The sequence below is a fragment of the Chelmon rostratus genome, chromosome 18, assembly GCF_017976325.1.
Source record: "Chelmon rostratus isolate fCheRos1 chromosome 18, fCheRos1.pri, whole genome shotgun sequence".
Taxonomy (NCBI): domain Eukaryota; kingdom Metazoa; phylum Chordata; class Actinopteri; order Chaetodontiformes; family Chaetodontidae; genus Chelmon; species Chelmon rostratus.
This window is the reverse complement of record NC_055675.1, coordinates 4,961,451-4,982,851: the sequence shown is the minus strand read 5'-3', so window position 1 is coordinate 4,982,851 and position 21,401 is coordinate 4,961,451. Positions and strand designations below refer to the sequence as shown.

Here is a 21,401-nt window from a genome sequence, read left to right as displayed (position 1 = left end):
AGGCTACTTCTCTTTTAGCTGACTTTTTCGAGGTTTTCATCCAACAGCAGCTCTACTGTAGGAAAACAAGAAGCCACTCCGCTGAGGAATGATAACTAGAGAGGGTAGAAGACAGTGACTGGACAGTTCCGTCTGCCAACATCATCCTTTCTACCAGCCCCGGTGCCAGAGAGGGACAGGGGGACGCTCCCGCCATCCGTCTACCCCAGACGATGGCCGGAGGCTGCTCTTCCGATCAATTGCACGATGAAGAGGTTGAATTTTGAGGGGTATGTAGGTATGTAGGTAGGTAGGTAGCACACCATGAGGTGAGTGTGACTGAGAACCATAAGAACCATATATATATTATATATACAGTACACGTTATTTTTCTGAGGTTGACGCTGAGGTGAGAGAGACTGAGGATCGGCTCAGACAACCAGGCTGCAGGGGGAAGGAGAGAGGGAGTGAGGAAGAGGAGAGGGAGGCGAAGAGGTATCCTGTGAGGAGAGACTGTATTCAGGGGGAGTTCCTGGGAAACACAATCCCAGACGAGGACCGCCGCTTTGGGGGTGAGAGGACCCCTTTTCTTCTTTCCTTGGAACATTTTCATAGGGATCAGAGGACGTATAGTGACCCATTTCCGCCAGCTGTGTCAATATATTGGGTACGGAGTGGTGGGGGTGGGGGGTAATTACTGTTTACATGGACTCTGTGGGAGGAGGGAGGCAGAGAGAGAAGGACCGGTTGGCAGGGGGCTGGCTGAGGGACAGATTCAGAAGGTTTACTAAGAAGCATTATTTTGGTCTCTTTTTTTTTTTAGCCCCCCGTTTACCACCTATTCTACTCCTCCTTCCCATTCCCCTCTCCACCGCTCCCTCCATCCCAGCTCCTGTGCAGTTCATTCGTCCTCCAGGGACTCCGTCTTGATGTCGTTGGGGACCCCTCCGGTTCTGGACAGGGCCAGGATGGTGTGGTTGACGGCGGCCATCTCCACAGCGAGAGAGATGGGGTCCTGGTGCTCGCTGTGCGCTGCGCTGTCGTCCTGAGACAGAGGGGGAACGTGGGAAGACCGGGGTCAGGAGATGAAACAGCAAGCAAAGGAGTGGTAATTCGACGTTTGTGGACAGGACTTTCTACTCGGATTTTATCTTCCTGCTCAGTTCTTGCTATCATGTCGACCAGCTGACTGTTCACTAAACCCCTCCCCCAAATGGCAATCGTCCAATAACAGTTTAGCAACCACAGCCAGGCACGGCAGGCCTGTGAAGCTTTGGATTTCTCCACATATTGAGGTGATGTGTAGTAGTAGTAGTGTCTTTTTCAGCCTTTCTGAGACCAAAAACACACAAGCAAGTGTGTCGCCAGTGAATTAAACAGTGCGATTGTTAGCATATGCAGCTAACTAGCTTACTGAATACAGATGTAACCCTCGGAGGACTTCATACTAAGCAGCCAAACACGATCATGTTGGAGTAAAAGTACATTTTTACGTACTCTTATAGGGCTTATTAGCTCAACACTGCAATACAAGAGCAAGGCTGTTTCTGTACTTTTTGCCTGGGACATTCAGCTCTAGCCTCATTCGTTTAGCATCAGATCATCTATGTGGGCATCAAGTGCAAATTTAAGACCCTTTTACAGAGTTCTCGTTTTAGCGTGAGGCAGCTGCAAATATAATTTCAGCCACAGATGGCGTCTTCAACCAGTTGAATGGAGCCACGGTTAGCTTAACTGGCTACTGGCTAAAATGTGCTATATATGTAGTGTGTGAGGTGGGAAAGCTTGACAGGTGTAGAAACAGGAGCTAAGGTGGACGGGACTTCTGATGATAACTTCAGTGGCTGTAGAACTAAAGCCAGGTCTTGTTTTCCTGAAAATGAACGTGCAGCGTTGTGGGAAACACACCGGCAACGTGTCTGCGTGTGGATGTACCTGCGTTGGCGAGGTGGGCTCCAGTCGGTAAAGGCCAAAAGGTCGGCTGAGGGGTCTCTTGTCAAAGTAGGGCAGGTCACATGCCTGGAGGAGATAAAATTAGCCGTTTAGCTGGCTCCAATTCAAAAACAGTCAACCCAAGTTTAACAGGAGAAATAATTCAGAATACTCAGAATGACGAGGTGACGACACGGCTTGACAGATGAAACGCCCTGTCTTCATCATTCATTAGCTGGAACGGTTCACGTTCAGCTGCCTCGACTCGACAGCGCAGTTTGAATGTTGTGCAATAAAGAACAAAGCTGAGGGGCTTAAACTGAAACTCAGCCTTCATCTGCAGGTTTCTACAATAACAGAGCGTTGTTGCTTTCCGTTGCTGCAGCTTAAGTTTCCACTGCTTACAGGGGAAAGGAGGAGATTGTGAGCTCTGGTTAATTAAAGTGCCTTGAGCAACAACTTTGAGAGGCAATTCTTCGAATCAATAAAAGAACTTTGTGTGCTCCTGATACTCAGAGACCGATATATTCAGAGTTGATCTGAAGGAAGGCAGCAGTTCAAGCGTTCTTGCGATTCGTCTATCTGTGTGAATTTGGCAACAGTCATGTGCCAGCGAGGCCACCGGGTTCAACTCCAAACGCACACCACAAGCTGCTGATTTCAATTATTAACACAGCCTTCGCCACGGAGAGGAAACTAATTAGTAAAGTCAACTGATGCATTGTTTAGTTGGAATTAAAGACATGTATTATGCATGATCACATTTCACTAATGACTGGGACACTGAGTGCTGTCCAAGAACAGCCTTTTGCCGAGGGATGGATGGGAATGGCTGGCAAGAGGCCGATCCATACAAACACAGGAAAAGTAGAAATGAATAAATCAAACAGTCAGACACAGAATACAGGATGAAGACGTGAAGCAGTAAGACAAGAAGCGACCTCTTCCTCTTGAATCAGACCAGTCGTGTACTGAGCCGCCTGGAACATAAATCTGCTTTTATGTGACTTTCGGGATCCTTAATCTCTCTCTACCTGCTCTGAGAAGTCGTTTCCATCGATGTCGTCGCTGTTGGAGTGCCCCCCTGGACTCTGGACGTCTATCCCATGACTCTCCAGGATTGTGGCTTCTTGGAGGAAGAGGATGGATTATTAGATTTACGACGGATCACTAAAAATGTCCCTCAATACTAGGGTGGCAAAGGGATGCTCAATTTTCCAAGGGAATTTTAAAATAATGAAAATTTGGCATTATATAAAATCCCTACCTTTTAATAGTCAACTTATTTGGGGAAGAAAAGCAACTAGGTCTCATGAAATGTTCTGGTTCAAAGTATGCCCCATTTAACTGAATTATAACCACATGCATTGCATTTATCACTTGAACAGAGAATTTGCCAGCATCCTATTAAGTAGGAAGTCAGTAAAATGACAACTCTCTGCATGCACACGTATTCTCCAATCACATGTGCAGCACACACTACTGAGCCAAAACACTACAGGCCTTCAGGTAAGCTCTGATTATATGACCAGAGTGAATATATTGAATGTGATCTTTCAGTTAACCACGAGAGAGTTAAGCACACAGTTCATAACTTGTAAACACCTTCTGCTAGTTCCTGCTAGCGAGCAGTTAGCATGTGGGATGTAGCTTGATTGAGCATGCTAACTGAGGAGTTTTAAATATTTACTTCCATTCATTCTATAAACTAGTTGTTCACTTTAAACCGGGGGGGGTGTTTACGTTTCATGTTCAACACAACGTTAAATGAGTCAACTCATTTAATTACTATTCAAATCAGATAAACTCTTGATTTCTTTTCCATTTTTATGAGAGGGGTTTACAATTATGTCTGCATATGACACAGTACATAAAGCCTGAGCAAAGAACCCCAGTAATAACCCATTTATTTCCATTTATTCCCACTAATTCCCATGGAAAGCCCTTGAATATTCCTGACATTTTGCAGCCCTGCTAATTATATATTATACCGCAGTGATTCCCAATGATGGTACTACTCACTTTGAAACAACAGAAATTCAGATTTGATTTAAAAATATACAGTCAGTGCCCACTTAATTACAGTAGGAACACCTGTACAATCTACTGCAACACTTCAGCTATAAACCCTAACTTTACCACATTTATAACGCTCAGTTTTATTTAATTACATGTTTATTACTGAGGTCATAGTTAAAGGTGGCATTGTACTTGACAGCATTATATTGAGAGGTGCTTTTCTCCCTACATTCTCATACAGGAGGGGGACAGAATAGTAGAAACACCTTTGAGTATAATGCAGCACACTGCCACACACCAATTTCACCACTAACTATGTTGAAAGAGAGAGTGCCTGAGTACTAGGCTTGCAAGGCAGCACAGACGTGTAAAAGGCAGAAAGTGTTGAATAAAGAGCTACAAGTAATGGACAAGTAATTTTATAGCTGCAGATTAGCACACAGGAGCACAAACTGTGGCCAAATGATGCTGAGTGTCTTCAGCTGTCCTCTATGCTCAGTCCTTTGCCTGGCAAGTAATGGACCTTCTATTTTACAAATCTAATTGGCACCTAGGTTAATGCAAGGGCTATTTTATAATTTAACAGCAGTTATGGGGATACTTTGCCAGAGGTCATTACAGATGTCAGGTGACTGATTAACAATCATCAAACTAATTATAGTGATGGAATGAATTAATGGCGAGCCATTCAATGAATAAGGAAAATGTTATAATTGCTGTTATTATCAAATGTGAAACAGTCATGTTGACACAAAGGGATGTTATTAAATGTGCAGCGCACTGAAATCAACTGTGTCAATGGACGTGCGTGGTCCCTCCCCAAAGCCACATTACCAATGTTAGCCCGTCTCTTGATCTCTTTGCGACGGTTGGCGAACCAGTTGTAAACTTTCAGGGAGGTGACCCTCTCCAGGTCAGACAGCTTCTTCCCTGAAACAAACCACACGACAGTCTGATCGCTCAGTGCATCACTTTCTCACCTGAGCCTCTTCCACTGCCACACTGACGATGACTTGCTTGAATTATTGTTTTTCCAGCCTCTTCTAATCTCTTTCTCTCTTGTTATCTGTCTGCTCCTTCAAGCTGTGGATTCAACTCTTACTTCTGCTTTTATAAACACGTCTGTTTCTTAACTGAAGGTGCTTCAGTATCTACTGAAAAGGCAAAACTTGATCTGTTGCATAAGGAGCAGATCACCTGACAGATGCAACAGATGTCTGTTAGATACAAGACGCTGTTGGTAAGTCACTGTTTCAGCTCTCTAAGGCCTATGTACATATAACACATCAAAGGTGTTGAAGATAGGGATAATTTCCGTGGTAATATTCAGAAGATTTGCATAATATGCAAAAAATATTTGTCTATTACCCTTTTACAACATGTCATTCAACAAACGCTGTGTGTAATGATATGCTACACTGTTTCTGTGGTTTACCTGGTTTCTGAATAACAGCATTGCAGGCGTTTGCTATCTCCTCCCTTTTGGCCTCATCTGGGTACTGGTTGTCGTTGAAGTAGCTATAAATAGCAGAAGAGTCACACTGATTAAATTAATTTCACTACACAAGGACGATGCCAACAAAGCAGAGTTACTGCTGTTTGTTATGTGTGCGGTGCGACCCAGCCAATATTGAGACTCTGTGACAAAAGTGGCAGGCTCACTGCCCAGCCGTTTCCTTAGACGGGCTGCAATGTTTCCTCAACTCCGTGTGGAAATAACAGAGACGTTATGAAACAAACTCCCAGTGATCTTTAATCTACTGCTTTCCTTCCTACCCCTCCCGCGCTCACCTCTCCATCACAGCCAGGCACTCTTTCCTCCACGTGAAGCGACTTCCTCGGCGCAGCCGGAAGGTTCCGGGGGCAGTGGTGATGGGCGGCGGGGTTTGCCTCCACTCCATCTCCTCCATAGGTAACGGAGCTGGCCGCATGTTCAGAGTGGCACCTGGTGGGGGCGGGGGAGCAGAATCAACGGTCAGTCACTGAAGGCGGAACATGTGTCGGGAAGAGTGGATCCAGCATCCGCCTTGGAAACAAACAGCCAGCGCCAGCGGGAACAAAAAGCAGCGATAATGTGTTTTGACAGATGAACCGAGCGCAGCACAGAGCAGCAGAGAGCCCATCCCTCCGTGAAAATGTATACGAGAATGCAAGTCGCATTTTGCAAATCTCACAATGCATTCTGATTATTAACTCGGGTGAATAGTGCTGACAAAGACTGTGCTGCCTCATCTCAAATCATGACCACAGCAGAGAGGAAAACCACACAAAAGGTTTCATTTGCACTCAAACCGGTGAAACGAGCCACATTAGAGGCAAAGCTTAGATATATTATGGGGTCAGAAGCTCGGTGCAGTCGCATCACCTAATTTGACACGGACATTGTGAACGAGGCCTAAGTGGGTCGGCCCCGCAACGGTCCAGGTTATCAGAACGGCATGAATGGGGCATCGGTTTTCTCTGCAGCAGTGACGGAGGCGTGTGTGCGGGGCTGGGCTGAGCTGGGCCGGGCTCCGTCTGGCCATAAATAGCATAGAGCAGTTTCCACTGCTGTCGGTGTTGGCAGGGCTCCACCGAGGAACATGCCGCAGAGGACGAGGCGTGGGATGCCTGCTGCCTGGCTATAGGTTGATACAGCGTGCGCACACGTATACATATCCAGAGCCAGCATGAGGCCTGTTGTTCTTGCTGTTAACCATTTACAGTGAGGTGCGGATTTAAGACAGCGCGTGACAGCACATGCAGCAACACAAACATTAAAACTACTTGATGGAGACAAAACGAAGGCACATGTGAGCTCTGATTTTTCATGCGGGGACTATGATGTCATTAGAGATGAGACTTGGTCTTCAGTTTAAGGCTGCAGCTAATGATTATTTCATTATTGATTAAACTGCTGATTCTTTTCACAATTAATCAATTAATTTAGAAAATGTCAAAAAATTGTGAAATATGCTGATCACATTGTCCCAGAGCGCAAAGTGATGTCTTCAAATTGCTCCAAAGACTAAAAAAATTACAAAGAAAACCAGCAGATCCTCGCTGGAAGCTGGAACCCACAAATATTTGACATTTTTGCTTGAAAAATGACTGAAACAATTAATCATCAAAATAGTTCAATTTTCTTTTGTTGTCGTTGCAGCTCTACTTGAGCTGTCACAAAAATGAGAAATTGAAACTTGACCCTGAAGACTTGAAGTGACTCGAGACTTGAAATCAAAAACATTCAAGTGCAGAGTACTAAACGGAAATCGTTAAAAAAAAATCCAATTCTCCTCTCAAGCTAAACTCAGACAGTGATCAGTACATGAGTGAATAAGCTTCTGAAAGATTCCCTGCTCGGCAGCGGAGAGAGCAGCTAGCCGCTGATGCTAATGCTAACACCTGTGTTTATGGTAACTGCGCGCGACAAAGAGGGTGACAGTTGTAGCCTTAAAATGCTTCAGAAACGTGAACATTAAAATTACGTGACAAACATGACACTAAAATGTTTGTGTTGACTAAAACTAACCAAAACCAAATGACTGAAAATGACTGAAGCCAAAGCACACTTTCATCAAAAGACTAAACTAAATCAAAATCAGGTGCCAAAACGAACACAGAGCACAACATGCAACAACTCAGCTCCTACAAACTGCTGCTGCTGTTACAATCTTATCTTCTCACGCCATAGGACGCTGTCTACTTCTACTTATGTCATTCAGAGTCCAACAGGAAGCTGCTGGCAGCAGAGCGTTTTCCTATAGCTGTCCCCTGCTGCGGTTAGTGAGGCTGACTATCTTTACATCCATGTTTAAAACTCCTCATTTTCTTCACTCACTCTGTCTTTGCACCTGCTGTAAGCCTCACTTTCATGGAACGTGGATCTGTCAGGCCTTCAACTTGTGGCCTCCACTGTCCTCCAATGATCAACACTAATAAGGCTGACGGATACAGTCAAGCGTGAGCAGTGCAAGGGTTGAAAGACTCGGATGTACCTGGTGTGGTTTTCTCCAGCGTGTACCAGCGGTAAAAGGCCCTCTTCTTCTGCTCGCTCAGGTCGGAGCCGTGCTGCAGCAGCCAATGGGAGATCCTGCTCTGGCTGATGCCTGGAAAGCAGCCAGACATCGAATTACAACAGTACTTTGTTTTGCATCAAGCCCCGGAACAACTCGTAGACAACCCTTGGAAGGATTCAAGAGAGACAGAAGGGAATACTAGAAGGAGAAAGTGTTTTCTCTCTCCTTTACTCTGAATTTATTTCTTATGTGATCACTTGACTCTCACACACTCGCCTTTAGCCACACGAATACTGCTGGGCACTTTCACTCATCTCTACTGGGTGGTTGATATTTTACTGAACTGGAAATCAGGGTTTGACTTATGTACCATAGGTTTGCACAGGTTAAAGCACTGACTTTCATTTAAAAACTTTGCTTTTCCCCTCAAATGTCAGTCTTTGCAAGTTAAAACAGTCGCTGAACGAGCACTGAAACAGTCATGTAAAAATTCTCTGAAACCTCCAGCTATCCACTGAATGTATTACCATCTACTATTCATGTACAAACAACATTATTAAACAGCCTGAGAAACTAAATCATTGAAAGAAAGAGTGAAATGACAACTCAGTTTCATCAGCATACGCATATATGTACAAAAATCAATGAAGTTGATGAGATCAAACCTTAAATCTGTTGTCTTTGTACTGCTTTCAGTTGAGTATATGTCAAAAAGGAGATTTTTTTTGTTTTACTGATGTTTTCCAATCTTTTTTGTATTGCTTAACGTATAGGATGTAAATTTCAGCTAGAGAGATTCACATTTAACAACAAATAAATGTACACGGTGGACAAAATGACAGTGTGCTGGCAACAGAAAACACCTCAAGCCTGTAACATGATTTCAGAGTGTGTCGGCACTGCTACTCACCGGTAACCTGCGCCACCACTGCCTGAGAGATCCTCCTGTTCCCCAGGAACGCTTTGATCTCCTCTTTCACCATGCTGCTGTCCCTCCTACAAACACACACGGCACAAGTAAGAACACAGCAAGACATCTTAACACGGTGTCAGCGGCGAAAACTGAAGAGCCGGGCTGGCAACGTGCAGGAAGAGGACAACTTCAACGGCCTTTAAAGAAGTGCTGAATTCTTTAGAAATGATACACGTGTGGCATGAAGGTAAAATGCCAGGATGGCTACCGTATGGCCAGAATTACAGCTTCTATTTTTTTACTGTTTAAATGGTCCAGGCTGCGGGAATGACACAAGCTTCCATGTTCGCTTCTGTCGCCTCAGGTTGTTTGTGCGGTACACTGTGCAAGAACTGATTCACATGTCAGACAATCAAATCTGTGTTATTTATTTTACCCATTGAAAGGAAACCTAAAAAACCAAGGCCATTTGAATCTGAGGTGCATTATGACAGCATTATCGATGTATTGTTCTTTTTTAAGGCTTCCACATAATCAACGGTGCATTTCGGGGGAACGCAAAGCCAAGGGCTGTTTGAATTTCAATGAATTCAGCCACAATCAACTAATCTATATTTTCTAAATGTATTTGGCTGACATGTTTCCACTATCTGAGTCCTCCGCAGGGGAAAAAATAAAACATGCAGAGACTTGCAGGAATGGAGGGTGGTGAGTGAACATGTGCAGTCACACAGTGTACCCACCCTGCTTTCTGGCTGCGAGCCCAATCCCCTCCCATACATATACACAATAACATGAGCGTGCACACACACACACACACACATGTGACTGTCTTGGCTTAATTCCTCATCCTGGTACAGATTGTGAACACCTGTCAAATGTGTAAACTGCTTGGTGCATTTATCCAGACTAACAGAGCATTTTTAGCTTTACTGGAAGGTATTTCCAGTGGCCACCGACCCCCAGCCCACTTTCACAGCACTGGCGCTCAAACCACACAATCACAGCATCCTTTGAACCAGTCAGTATCCCAGACACAGTCAAAATGGAGAGAGCATCAAAGTCCTGAGCTCTCCGTTAGCATATTTCTGAAATGAAAATGCGTCACGACTCTTGACATCCAGCATCAATATCCTCCACACCAGCCTCTTGCGGCGCAGCTAAAATTAGAGCTCAAAAACGCTGCTTGTATCGACACCAGTGAATCAATGTAGCACAAGCTGCTGTACAAGACTGAGGACGAGTGGGAAGTGAAGGAGGGAGGAGTGAGGAGGAGGGGGGGGGGGGGGGGGGGTGATGTGTTAGATGCCAACTCAAAGGCCGAACCCCTGCAGAGACGGAAATGTGCATTTAAAAGAGAGAAAAATCAGAAGGGCACCGTGGGATTGTTGACAAGCTGAAACCTTGTGTCACGCCCCCGCAGCCCCGCCGAGCGAGACGCTGGAGAGCCCTACAGGCGGAGAGGACGAGGGCTTTTGAACACTTCTTAACTTCTTGGGCTGTCTTAAGAGGACATGTAATTTAATGCAGAGGCAGCGGGAATGAGCATCGGGACAGCTAGCGCAGTGCTGACGGTGGAGCCTGAGCTCTAAATGTCTATTCTTACTCTGACTGTTCATACAGGGGCAGCTGGGAGGCAGCGGGAGGAGAGGGCTAATGTGTAAAGTGCTTTGAAGAAGAGAGGAGGTGTCTAACACGCAGACTGTGATAGATTATGAACACTGAAAATGTCACAGCAAAGCGTAGAAGTGCTTATTGAGCATGTGATTTCCAACTAAATGTTATTTCATGTTACCGTACATAATTTCATTTAATGTTCGAGGAGGTGCACGAATGTAAAGGCTTCTCTTCCTTCCTTCTGAGAAAATGTCATCTTGAACCCTGAAGGCTTTTCAAATGTCTGCAGCAGAATACTTCCCTTTTTATGCAACAGTCTTTGTTGACTGTGGGCCTAATCTCAACAAGACCGCCTTTATGCGCGTGTCTGTTATTTTCCTATTCCATCACAGGATGTACGTTTCATGTGGTACATGCTGTACATGACAAACGTGCTAATCACAACTGTCATGTGGTCCTGCTGTGCCTAAAAAACGGAAGGCAGCATTCTTGAAAAGAAAATGTCTGTGGCAACACTTGCCTTTTCTGTTTCTTCTGTGCGTCTCCAGCTGTCATTTATCTTGCGCGCTGTCTGCACATCTCAAAAAGTGCTACTTCTGGTATTATTCAGCAATGCTAAACAAACTCACAAGTGAATTGCAGTCAAGGCTCAATTTTGCTTCTGCATCAACTGGAGCTAAAATGATTACCTGATTAATTGATCAGTCGGTCAACAGAGGTGAGGAGTTGCTGCTTTGTCTTTACTCTCTATGTTAGCAAATTTAATATCTTTGGGTTTGAATGTGTTGGCTTGACAAGAAGATGTCAGACTGTGACAGGCATTTTCACTTTTATGGACAAAAACAACTAATCCATTCATTGAGAAAATAATCAGCTTGATTAATTAGCAGCTGTGCTTATCTAGAGGGTCCTGCTGTAGCTCCACCTCCTCAAAACTGTAACCGCACATCAGGGCTGTATGGCCTATATGAAGCCCACAAGAACGCCCTGAATTGGCTTTTGTCATCTTGTAGACATTTCCTGTGCAAACCTCGTCTTTAATGGAACTGCCACGAGGATAATCAGAAATGAACAGCACTGCCAGATAACGTAGGACATACCAACAATGTTAAGAGCGAGCCAGGGTTTTTTTTTTTATCTACAGTTTAACTGCACTGCAACACCTCAAGGCAAAATAGAATTGCACATTAAAGCTAACCTCTCTCACACAAGTGACAGTCAGACGCTCCCTTTTGCATTAGTGGCAGGAGAGCAAGTTTCCAAGCATATAATGATGGTATGGAATATACCCGTGATCAGCTCACCAAGCATAGTTATAGAGCAGAGAAAAAGCTTTTAAAGCACAACTGAAACAAAGTCAGACTGTGATGGCAAAGCTTTTTTTAAACAGACAAATCGTGGTGAGCACAATCTGTGGCCACAGACAAATTCATTTCCACTACCTCTGCATGTGAACCAGGTTACGTTTTCAGTCCGGTTTGTTTGTTGGTTTGGCCGTTAGCAAGATCACGGAAAAACTGCTGGCCTGATTTTCACGAAACTTGGTAGAACGGTGTAGCGTGGGCCAAGGAAGAACCCATTAAATTCTGGAGCAGATCCAAATCACTGGGCAGATACACAAATTATTTTTCACTTTCGTTAACACTGCGAGATAGGGCATTTGGCCCCGGTGGAATAAACGGCATACATCTCAAGAAACATTGTGACAAAACAAAGGCAATTGTGGATGACGAACATGTGGCCATGGAAACCTGAACACACACATATCATGCAGCTAATACTCTTACTCACATCCAAATCTGGAATGCCTGCAATAAACTCCACCAGAGAAATTCAGGCAATGTGTTCGAACTTTACGCTTCACGAGAGCAAGCAATAATACTGACCGTGAAGTAAGCACTTACAGATTTGCATGTTATAGAAGAGTGGACTATTGACCTTGGCGGAGGTCTGCTCTCTCTGCCCTTCTAGTTAAACATAAAACTTTTTTTTTTTCAATGACAAGTGGACAAACTCCATCTACTGATGAAGACCATGCCATGTGATCAAAAGCACCGGAGCTAAATTAACTTCGTGGCGAGGCTGTTCTCTCAATTGCCGTTTGCAAGGTCGAGAATGAACTCTGGATCTCAGTTTTTTAAACATGTAAGCGTTCTAACAGCAGCTGCACACAATGGAGCTTCAGTGGAGTTTTCAATTGGTGCTATTTAATTTACCCTGACATAAACTGTGCTTTCTTGCCTCATTTTTGAAGGCATTAGAGCCAATAAAGAGTCCAGTCAAGTGGCCACTGTAACACAAGCCATTCAAAATGAAAAAGCACCAGTCAGAAAAGATGGATGAGAGTCTTCAAGGCTGCTTTTAGAAGCACATTTAGTGCTTTCTTGTGTGCTTTACACACAAGAACGTTTTGCGAAAGAATCGGTAGTACTGTAGATATGACAGGAATTCACAACCACAATGTCAGATGATATCTAGTCTTACATCACCATAACCTACTTACTGTTCATAAACTGCACTGTTCTGCAAGCACCAAACTAAAGTTGGACAAATAGCTATAAGTGAAAAGTTTCCCAAACAAAGTTTTAGAGCTCACTTCACCCGCATCACTACTGACCTCATCAGCTCCTCCACCTTATCGTCAATGTCCAGGTCCTCTTCTGTAGCTTCAAACCCAAATGCTCGCGCTGCGGCCGCGCTGTTCACTGGGTACCTCGGAGGAGACAGCTTCCCGTTGGGTGTGGCAGCTAGGCTATCCCGGCCGTTCTGTGACAGAGCCACAAGCGAGACAGGTGAGGGCAAAATGGCGGAAGGCGGCGGCGGCCCTGGAGGCGGGGACGTGTCATAGCTGTTGCTAGGAGATGGCGAGAGTGCCCCTCCGCTGCCGAACTGCGTCTGCGTGGCGGTGGAGATTTTGGAGGTCGTGGAAGATGCGGCGGCAGCAGAGTGATCGCCCGTGCTGCCCTCTGCGCTGTTATTGCCGTTGCATGACACGGAGGAGGTGGTGGCCGCCGAGGCAGTGTTGTTATTGTTGAATGATGTAGTAGTATTAGAGGCAGAGTTGTTGTTTGCCCCGCCCACTCCGTAGGAGGACGAGGAAGAGGAGGAGGAAGAGGTGCGGCGGCCGAACTTGTCGCCGTGCTCCCGGTCCAGCCGGTCCAGAGTGTCAAGTGCGTGCAGGATCTCCTGCTTGGTCATGCCGGTGCGACGCAGCCGCTGCAGCAGATCTATCTGCTCAATAGTGAAGCGCGGCTCCTCACTGAACTCAGACATCCTGCTGCTGGATGAGAGACAAGACAGACAGGTTGTGAGACAGAGGAGGAAGAAGAGGAGGGGGAGGAAACAGGAAATGCAGGGGGAAGTGAAGGAAAGGAAAGAAAGCGAATGTTCAAGATCTAGGAAGGAAAGGGGAAGAGAAAGAGAGCTGGAGAACAGGAGGCGCACGGAGGAAAGTGAGGCACAAATGAGACAGGAGGAAATGAGAGGATTAAGCAGGAAAGAGTGAAAAGGAACGCAGTTGCGGATGGGGAGAAAAATGAGAATGATGGGAAAAGAGGAGTGAGGAGGAGAAAGATATTGGAGGAGAGTTAGAGGGGTAGAGAGAGCGGGGTGGGAAGAAGAAAATAAAGAGGCAGCAAGTAAGAAAAGGAAGACAAGAGCGAGAGATAGAAGTGTGAAAGAAAAAGAGAGGGAGGGGCAGGGCATAAAAATCAGCTATTTTTGGGAACCAGCAGGCAACACACGCAGAGTGCCAGAGTCACCTTGACAGCTGATGCTATCTTAACATTCTGACTGCCGTTCTTTAAGAGCTACAATATATCCCTGGCTCTGCACACCACCCACGCTGTATGTTTTTCATAAGCAAGTTGCTGTGCTCAAAATCAATGCAACTGGAATCAGACTGCGGCAGACTTTCCATCTTCTGTGCCAGCCCGACCTATGCTGATATGATAAATGGTTTAAAAGGGGTCACTGGCATTTTTCTACATCTGTGTTAGTCCAAGCTGCGCAGAGGACAGGAAAAAAAACTAAATGGCTTCAGAGTGTATGCCGTGTTTTTAAGTTATTATGAAGGAAACTAATGACTGTGGTGAATATAAGCCTTTACAGGTCTCTAACACCAAGCTTTAAAGGCATATTATCGAACATTTCAGCACTGAATGTATAAAAGCAACTAGACCCATGCAACATATTTTGTTAAGTTGTGTACTTACATTACCCCAAATGTTTAAAAAACTGTTCAAACCAAGAGAAGTATGCAATATCATTCAAGGTAACAGTGTGTTTCATTCAGCCACCTGTCTGTGGTGTCATATCCTCTTTATCCCCACGAGTTTCTATAACTACCGAGGAAATACAGAAAACATCAGACATCAGATACGTCAGCGTGAGGAAGGAAGTCGATGAACTAGCTAGCTACTTTACTGTTTGCTTGCCTGCATTGCTAACTCGTGATGGAGCACAATATGAATTTTCATTGACAGTGGTGGTTGTTTAACACCACCACAGCCAACAATGAGACAACAACTCCCATGATCCCATGCTACTTCCCAATGTTGCCAAACTCGGTCATTTGTTATTGTTTCTATTGAGAGACCCCCTAGTGGCAGAAATTACATACTGTGCCTTTAAAAAGGAGATCAATTGCCAACATTTAAGACACAGACAGGAGAAAGTCACTTTGGGTGGCCACTGAAATACATTACTTCTATACCACAGGGTAGCTTAGTAGTAGGTGAACATTAACTAGTCTCTTTAGTTACGATTAAAAGGCTACTAAAGCTGTAAATTATTATCAAGCATGGTTACACTGTAAATACCTGTCACATCCCAGGAAGCTGAGAGCATCGCCATTTCTAACACGCAAGTGGATGCACTAACTACCCCTCCAACAGCCTGAGAGACTCTGTGTTCTTTAACAGAGGCTCGCTGCATGCTGCAAACAAAGCCGAGCACTTGAAATCATTGTCCATCCCGATCAAGTATTTACAGGGTTGACCATTCACTTTGGCTCAAGTTGGTTAAAACACACTGAGCAGAGGTTTGCCCCTGCAGACCAGCAGAGATGCAGTCTAATATAAATCAATGCCCTACACTGCTTTTCTGTAGGTCACATGGCACAGACTGGACAGGTGTGCAACCCAGAGGTAGACAAAGAGAGAAGTTTATTACGGATAAGAGGAGAGCAGCTGCAGTGGGCCCGTCTTTGACAGATGGATAAGCAGACTTCAATTTGACCACATCCCTGACGCATTGGATGATCACTTTATTAACAGTCCACACTAGTTCAACAACTCTTTAAAGCTTACAGAAGGAATAAAAATCAGATTCTCATGAATCACGCTGGCTTTTTCACCATGCAAGCAAAAAAATGAATCTTTCTGACCTTAAATACTGGTTGCATGCGTCTGATAATCCCACAGCAGACTCGTTTCTTTGGCAGTGAAGTTTTCAACATTGTGCCAGTCCTAAAATTGACCAGAGTGTGTGGTATCTCCTTTTTCCTCCATGTGTTTTTGTTTTGCTGACTGTGGGGCCTGCAGCGACAGCACAAATCTGTCGCTCGTCTCAGCGTTGCAGGCAAGCCGCTGGTGATGCCAGCTTTCACGCCCTTTGCCCAAAAGCTAACGTTAGCGAATGTTTCTGTGGCAGACGGACAATACCCACTGTTACGTGAAATTAGCCGGCTTGCAACCCTCGAAACCAACATGATTTCCCTCCTTTCTAGTCCCGCTGCCGCTGAATTGCCACTGACAACAGTCCATAAGCATCACAGAGGACGGCTAGCAACTTAACGCAAGCAGCGGTGGGGTTGTGGAATGATTAGCATAACATGCTAGCCATGCCAACGCTGATACTAGCTGACGCTAGCCGCTGTCGCTGGCTAGCGAACGTTTGATATTAATAACATCACTTTCAGTGTTGTAGAAAGCTAAGTCCATGACTTACCTCGGTTCAAATCGTCCACTCAACCATTTAACTTTATAACTTGAGCAAAGACCCGCTGTGCCTTTTACTGCAGCCGAACAATAAAGCAATTTGATAACAGTGCCCTGTCCGACCCCTTTCCAAGGATTTCTAATCAGAGGCGAATTATTTGCCTCTCTGCTTTGTCTGTCTGACAACAGCCATATTGACAACTAACACCTCCGAGCAGCTCTGAGGGAACTGTAGTTTTACTCTCACAACGGCAGCTACCACGCGGCGGCGTTCTTCACGCTAAAGACTACAAATCCCTGACACGAGAGCGAGGGGCGAGCTGATGGCTCACTGATCTACAGTTGTCACAAAAGGCGATGCAGTTTTTAATGTGACCACAGCGGCTGCTCCCCTCCACAGTGCCGCTGCTCCCGGAGCGAGCTGTGAGAGCAGCGTCTGCCTCAGAGGCCACCAACCGGCGGCCACGAGTAACAAAATCTCTCCACCAAAATGTTAATGTAGTTTGGAGATAAAGTCATAGCTGCCCTATTTAAAAACAAGGTAAATGTCATTTATTCTCCAAATTAAGTGGAATAGATGAAGATGGTGATGAAATCAACCCAAGAAGAGGGATTAGGATAATATTTTATACTGTAGGTATCATCATCATATCAATAGAACAGCTTTGGTGAAAACAGCTGATGGACATGTCAGGATGACCCACACTCTCCAACATGTACAACCCATAAATATGTATTTATTGTCAATGTAAGTAAAAAAAAATATAAAAAAGTCATGGATATTAACAAGGTTGGATTACCAGTTGTTCAAAGTGGACAATGACCACAGCACAAGCCCCTCACCAGCTCACTGTACATGGCTAATCTCACCCTGGATGTTAATAATCGGTTAGCAAGCAATCATCACCTCCCAAAGCCGACCCACCTGAGTTTTATTTTCATAGGCTAAGATTAAGCTTCAAACATATAGACCTATTTGCATATTTTTAGCGCTTAATGTGTCAGATGCGCAGGGTGCTGAGCTGTTTACTCAGCTGGTTTAGGAGGAAGAAGGTCAGCTATAAGGAGAAATTAAAAGAGGTTTAATTCTGGAGGGGTAATGGATCCAGGTGGCTAACTTAACATGCGCATCAATTAGACATTTCAAGTGAAAAACACAGCCCATTTAAGTCAACCATTAATATTTTTTGCTGCTTCTGCTTCATTTCAGCCTGCACCTGCTTCGCCTCTGCAGAGCTGTTGCGGCTATGCTCCTCATATCATTCTCTGCACACTCCAGAAAAGCAAGTTTGGCGACGCTGTGTTGCTTTTAAGATATGCCCTTTCATTTGTTAACTCGCTGTCACGAGTTTTAGTCAAAGAAACAGCTCGAATAAATCTGAAATTTGTGGTGAGAGCTAACAGGAAGAAGAACACTCTAAGTGTTGGGTAAAATCCTATTGTTTAATGCATAGTTTGATCTGGAGGTCATGCTGGGAAAATCAGAACAGAGCAAAGCGAATGACAAGTGTTCTGTGCTCCTTTAACAGCAGTCAAAGTGCTTTTGAAGAAGACAGATCTTATCTGCCACAGCGGAGGTGTTAAGTAGTCAGAAGCTTTTTGAAACATTTATATTGCACAATAGAATGTGATGAATATTAATGCTGTTAAAGCAGTTGTCTGTGACCTAACAGTCATGAATAATGCATCATGGACTCGTAGTGCTCATATATAAGGTGCTTATGGTGCCATATTTACAGTTGGCTATGTATATTATAGCTTTCACTTAGAGTGGAGCGTCACAGATTTTGTAAATGAGGTGTGATGCTGCTCTGCAGAATCTGTACAGTTTTGCAGTCTGGTAGTCATGCTGGCCCCATGTGACAATAACAGCAACCAAAAAAAAAAAAAAAACAACAGGAAAATGAATTAGTTAATTTGTGGATTGCATGTTTCCATCACTTTGTACTTTAAATTCTTTATTTAGAGAAACACCGCTGTTGGATGATTAAAAAAAAAACATACTGTTATGTTTGCTTGCTGGAGCATCATGATATCTAATATCGAACTCTGACTGAACAGTTTCTAAATTCTGCACCTGTTTCTGAGATGTCCTGTTATCTGAGGCTTCCTAGTGGGGCAATAAAGTCATTTCTCTTTGTCTGAAGAAAAAAATAACACATTTATAAATGTCAAGGTTGTGCTCCAAGCGCTGATGTTAGAACATAAAACTAGGTTGCAACCACCATGATTTAAAAACTTGAAAGTTTGTCCAGTTTGAGAAAACAACAGCATTGCAAATAATGTCATATAAAAATCTCAGTTCATTCTGAGGAGTTGGACTTCAAGGAGAAAATACAAATGAGTGTCACTGCTGTTTTGCTGTAGATAAGTTGAATCCTTAGCTTTGATGTGGATCTGTTTTTGACAGAATCATTCTTGTTTATTGTAGTGCCTCGTCTATATCTTAGCATAATGTGCTGCTACACACCTCCCAATTTTTTCACCCCTAGTGTCAAAAAGACATAAAAACTTCAAATGTCTTCATACTGGAAATACAAAGTACACTTTTTTCTTTCCAACACAGGTGTGCCTGATAAGCTACATCATTAGAATGCATTCGCTTCAGGTGTGCCACTTTGAGGACTGTGGTATTATGCATGCAGGTTCACCAGCATGCACTCACAACTGAATGGAACTGAGCCATCATTAATTAATGCTATTACTCACACATGCTTTTCGCACTCTGACAAATCAAAATGACTGCAGTGAGAAAAATCGATCCCCTTCCTGACTGATCCTGGAAATGTGCACCTGTAGCAGCCATTATATGTGCTCGTACACACTGCAGGCAATGAGAGGAAAACATATTTATGAGTTGACCCTGATGTACTCATTTAATGTAGTTGAATGCACTTTTGACAACCATCTTAACAGCTTGTGAGAGTACTTTTGTTTTAGCTGTTCTTACCTTCCATCTACCTCCACTGCCTTCTATTTCCTGCTCATTAACTGTGTCACAGAAACGTTGTGTCAAGTGCATTACTGCCATTACTGTGGTTATGGAAGAAAGACTATATACACATATGTATGTATGTATGTACATATACATACATATATGTGTATATGTATACATGCATACATGTATACATATATTATATATACATATATACATGTGTGTATATGTATGTATGTATGTGTATATATATATATAGAGAGAGAGAGAGTTTGAATCTTCCGCCATTGATCCTTTCATACACATTTTACAATATTATTCAGTATTTTGCCCTTTTAGTACAGTGTGGAAATCAGTAATACTTGTCACAACGTAACCTAAACTGAACGAAAATGTGACATGAAAAGCGTTTTTAACTTGTTAAAATCAAATAGTTATTCAGTTTTATTTATCCTTATTTGTGATCATTTTTACAAGCCCGCCAACAGAAAACTACCAGAATAACATAGCGATAGTCAACCGCTATGTAGACTGCTAGGAGTCAAGAAGCTAGGGCACTTTGTGTCCTCTAGTTCCCTTCGAAGTTCCCTACAATTCTCCAGAAACCTCGTAATGACTTTAGAGTGCAAACAAGAACTCAGTGCGCAGCTGCCCACTCAACATGGTTTGATGCTTGGATAGTGGATCCACCAGCATCCGGCAGAAACTGAAGTGGAAAGGGACCGGGAATACTTTTCTTATCGCCCCCTCGTTCAGAGCGTGTGCTTTGCCGTCTTGCCCGGTGGGTGCCCGTGTGAGTATGCAGCTTGTGAAGGGAAGCTCAGACACACCGCTGTTGTTTAGCCAGCTGTTTTGGTCAGCGAGGTTAGCCGGCAGTGGCTAGCAGTCGGCTAACATGAACTTAGCTAGCATGGTGAGAGCAAACATGAGCGTTGGTTTGTTTTGGTGGTGAAATGAAGCTAAATATCCAGAGTTTGGAGCTGTCGGTGATGGTGAGGCATGGGAGGTGTTTCAGGTTGGCGTAAAGAAGGTTTGGTATCAAAGGTTAACGCTAGCTTGGCCGGCGGGGTCTCCTGTGATTTGACATAACGTTAAGGCCGAAGCTATAGTGATAACGTCATGTTAATTGACACGAGAACATGTTCCAGCCTTAAACTAACATGAACTAAAACCAACCCTGTGAGTTGAATAACGTTACAAATGCGAGCGTGTGCTTAGTTGTAGCTGTTCGTTAAGTAGTGCGAATGAAAAAGTGTAAATAACACTGAAGTTTGTGTGTCATTTGCGCCTTATTAGTTGGATAAAACACGTCTGAAGCGGCATCATGTGGACAACGACGTGAGGGCAGTTCACGGTCTACTTCCCAGTCAGAAATGTCGAAACTGCTGTTGTGCAAACCATTCCTGTGCCCTGCTCCCCGGCTGTGTTTGGCTGTATTGTTACAGATAATGTTAGCTGGCTGGAAACGGCGCCTGCTCTCAACCCAGTTGCTCAACTCATTTATTTGAACACCTGCTTGTGGGAGCAGGAGTTGTGTTTGCGGAGTCCACTTCCATTGTCAGTTAACTCTGTCTGGCTTATGCACTTCTGCATCTGTCCGGGTCAGATGATCTAACTCCTCAGCTCAGTCTAAGTGCACCTACGCTATTGAATTCTGCTTTCTTATTGTATCTTAAGTCTCTAAATGAAAACGGCTATCTTGATCTTAGTCACATCCCTGAAACCTCTGAAATATGTGCCGCTTGCCTCTGAACACTCCCCGATCAGCCCCTGTGTATACAACATGTGCACATTCCCAGACTACTGGAATCGTTACATCACACTGAAGTCAGTGTTTGTGATCGAACCAGTTGAACTCTCATTCAAGCTCAATGGTAATACACATTTAACTTCTGATTTTAGTTAGAAGAGGAAGAATGGGTTATTAATGGAAAAAGTGAAAGGGTATTTAATGCTATATGCATATGGGCTGGTTACTAAGCTCTGTGTCAGTAGTTTGTTGTAAAAGTGTTTCTCTCACGAGCATTACCGACTAATCCTCTCCTTATAGCTGCTCAGCATCATATGAA

General features: G+C 44.1%; 2 protein-coding genes across 6 annotated transcripts in view; one reads left to right on the top strand and one right to left on the bottom strand.

The window, feature by feature from the left end:
* Positions 1 to 823: 823 nt before the first annotated feature.
* hmbox1b (homeobox containing 1 b) lies at positions 824 to 16,591 on the bottom strand. 3 transcript variants are annotated; one of them, XM_041959264.1, is made up of 10 exons: positions 16,408 to 16,591; positions 13,076 to 13,738; positions 8,839 to 8,924; positions 7,908 to 8,018; positions 5,722 to 5,875; positions 5,366 to 5,448; positions 4,765 to 4,860; positions 2,946 to 3,040; positions 1,915 to 1,998; positions 824 to 1,024 (listed from the first exon to the last, which is right to left on the bottom strand). In XM_041959264.1, exons 2-10 carry the CDS (start codon positions 13,729 to 13,731, stop codon positions 881 to 883), a joined length of 1,509 nt encoding a protein of 502 aa, XP_041815198.1. In that variant the 5' UTR covers positions 13,732 to 13,738; positions 16,408 to 16,591; the 3' UTR covers positions 824 to 880. The 3 variants fall into 3 exon arrangements, with proteins under 3 accessions (XP_041815198.1, XP_041815200.1, XP_041815199.1); XM_041959266.1 differs by having other exon boundaries at positions 2,946 to 3,037; XM_041959265.1 differs by having other exon boundaries at positions 13,076 to 13,735.
* Positions 16,592 to 19,979: 3,388 nt separating this feature from the next.
* disp1 (dispatched homolog 1 (Drosophila)) overlaps positions 19,980 to 21,401 on the top strand; it is a 78,539-nt gene continuing 77,117 nt past the window's right edge. Inside the window, exon 1 of one of the 3 annotated variants that reach the window (XM_041958534.1) lies at positions 19,980 to 20,113. The gene's annotated coding sequence lies outside the window, so the exon portion shown is untranslated. Of the gene's footprint in view, positions 20,126 to 20,187; positions 20,246 to 21,401 lie in introns of those variants that run through there. The other 2 variants (XM_041958533.1, XM_041958535.1) reach the window with 2 other exon arrangements.

Bases quoted from the DNA above. Each gene is read 5' to 3' on its own strand.
- hmbox1b (XM_041959264.1), bottom strand. From the start codon at position 13,731: ATGTCTGAGTTCAGTGAGGAGCCGCGCTTCACTATTGAGCAGATAGAT. The intron at 8,019-8,838 runs GTGAGTAGCAGT...GCTGCTTTCCAG, and splicing joins AGTGGTGGCGCAGGTTACCG to GCATCAGCCAGAGCAGGATC. The intron at 4,861-5,365 runs GTAAACCACAGA...GGTTTGTTTCAG, and splicing joins TGCTGTTATTCAGAAACCAG to GGAAGAAGCTGTCTGACCTG.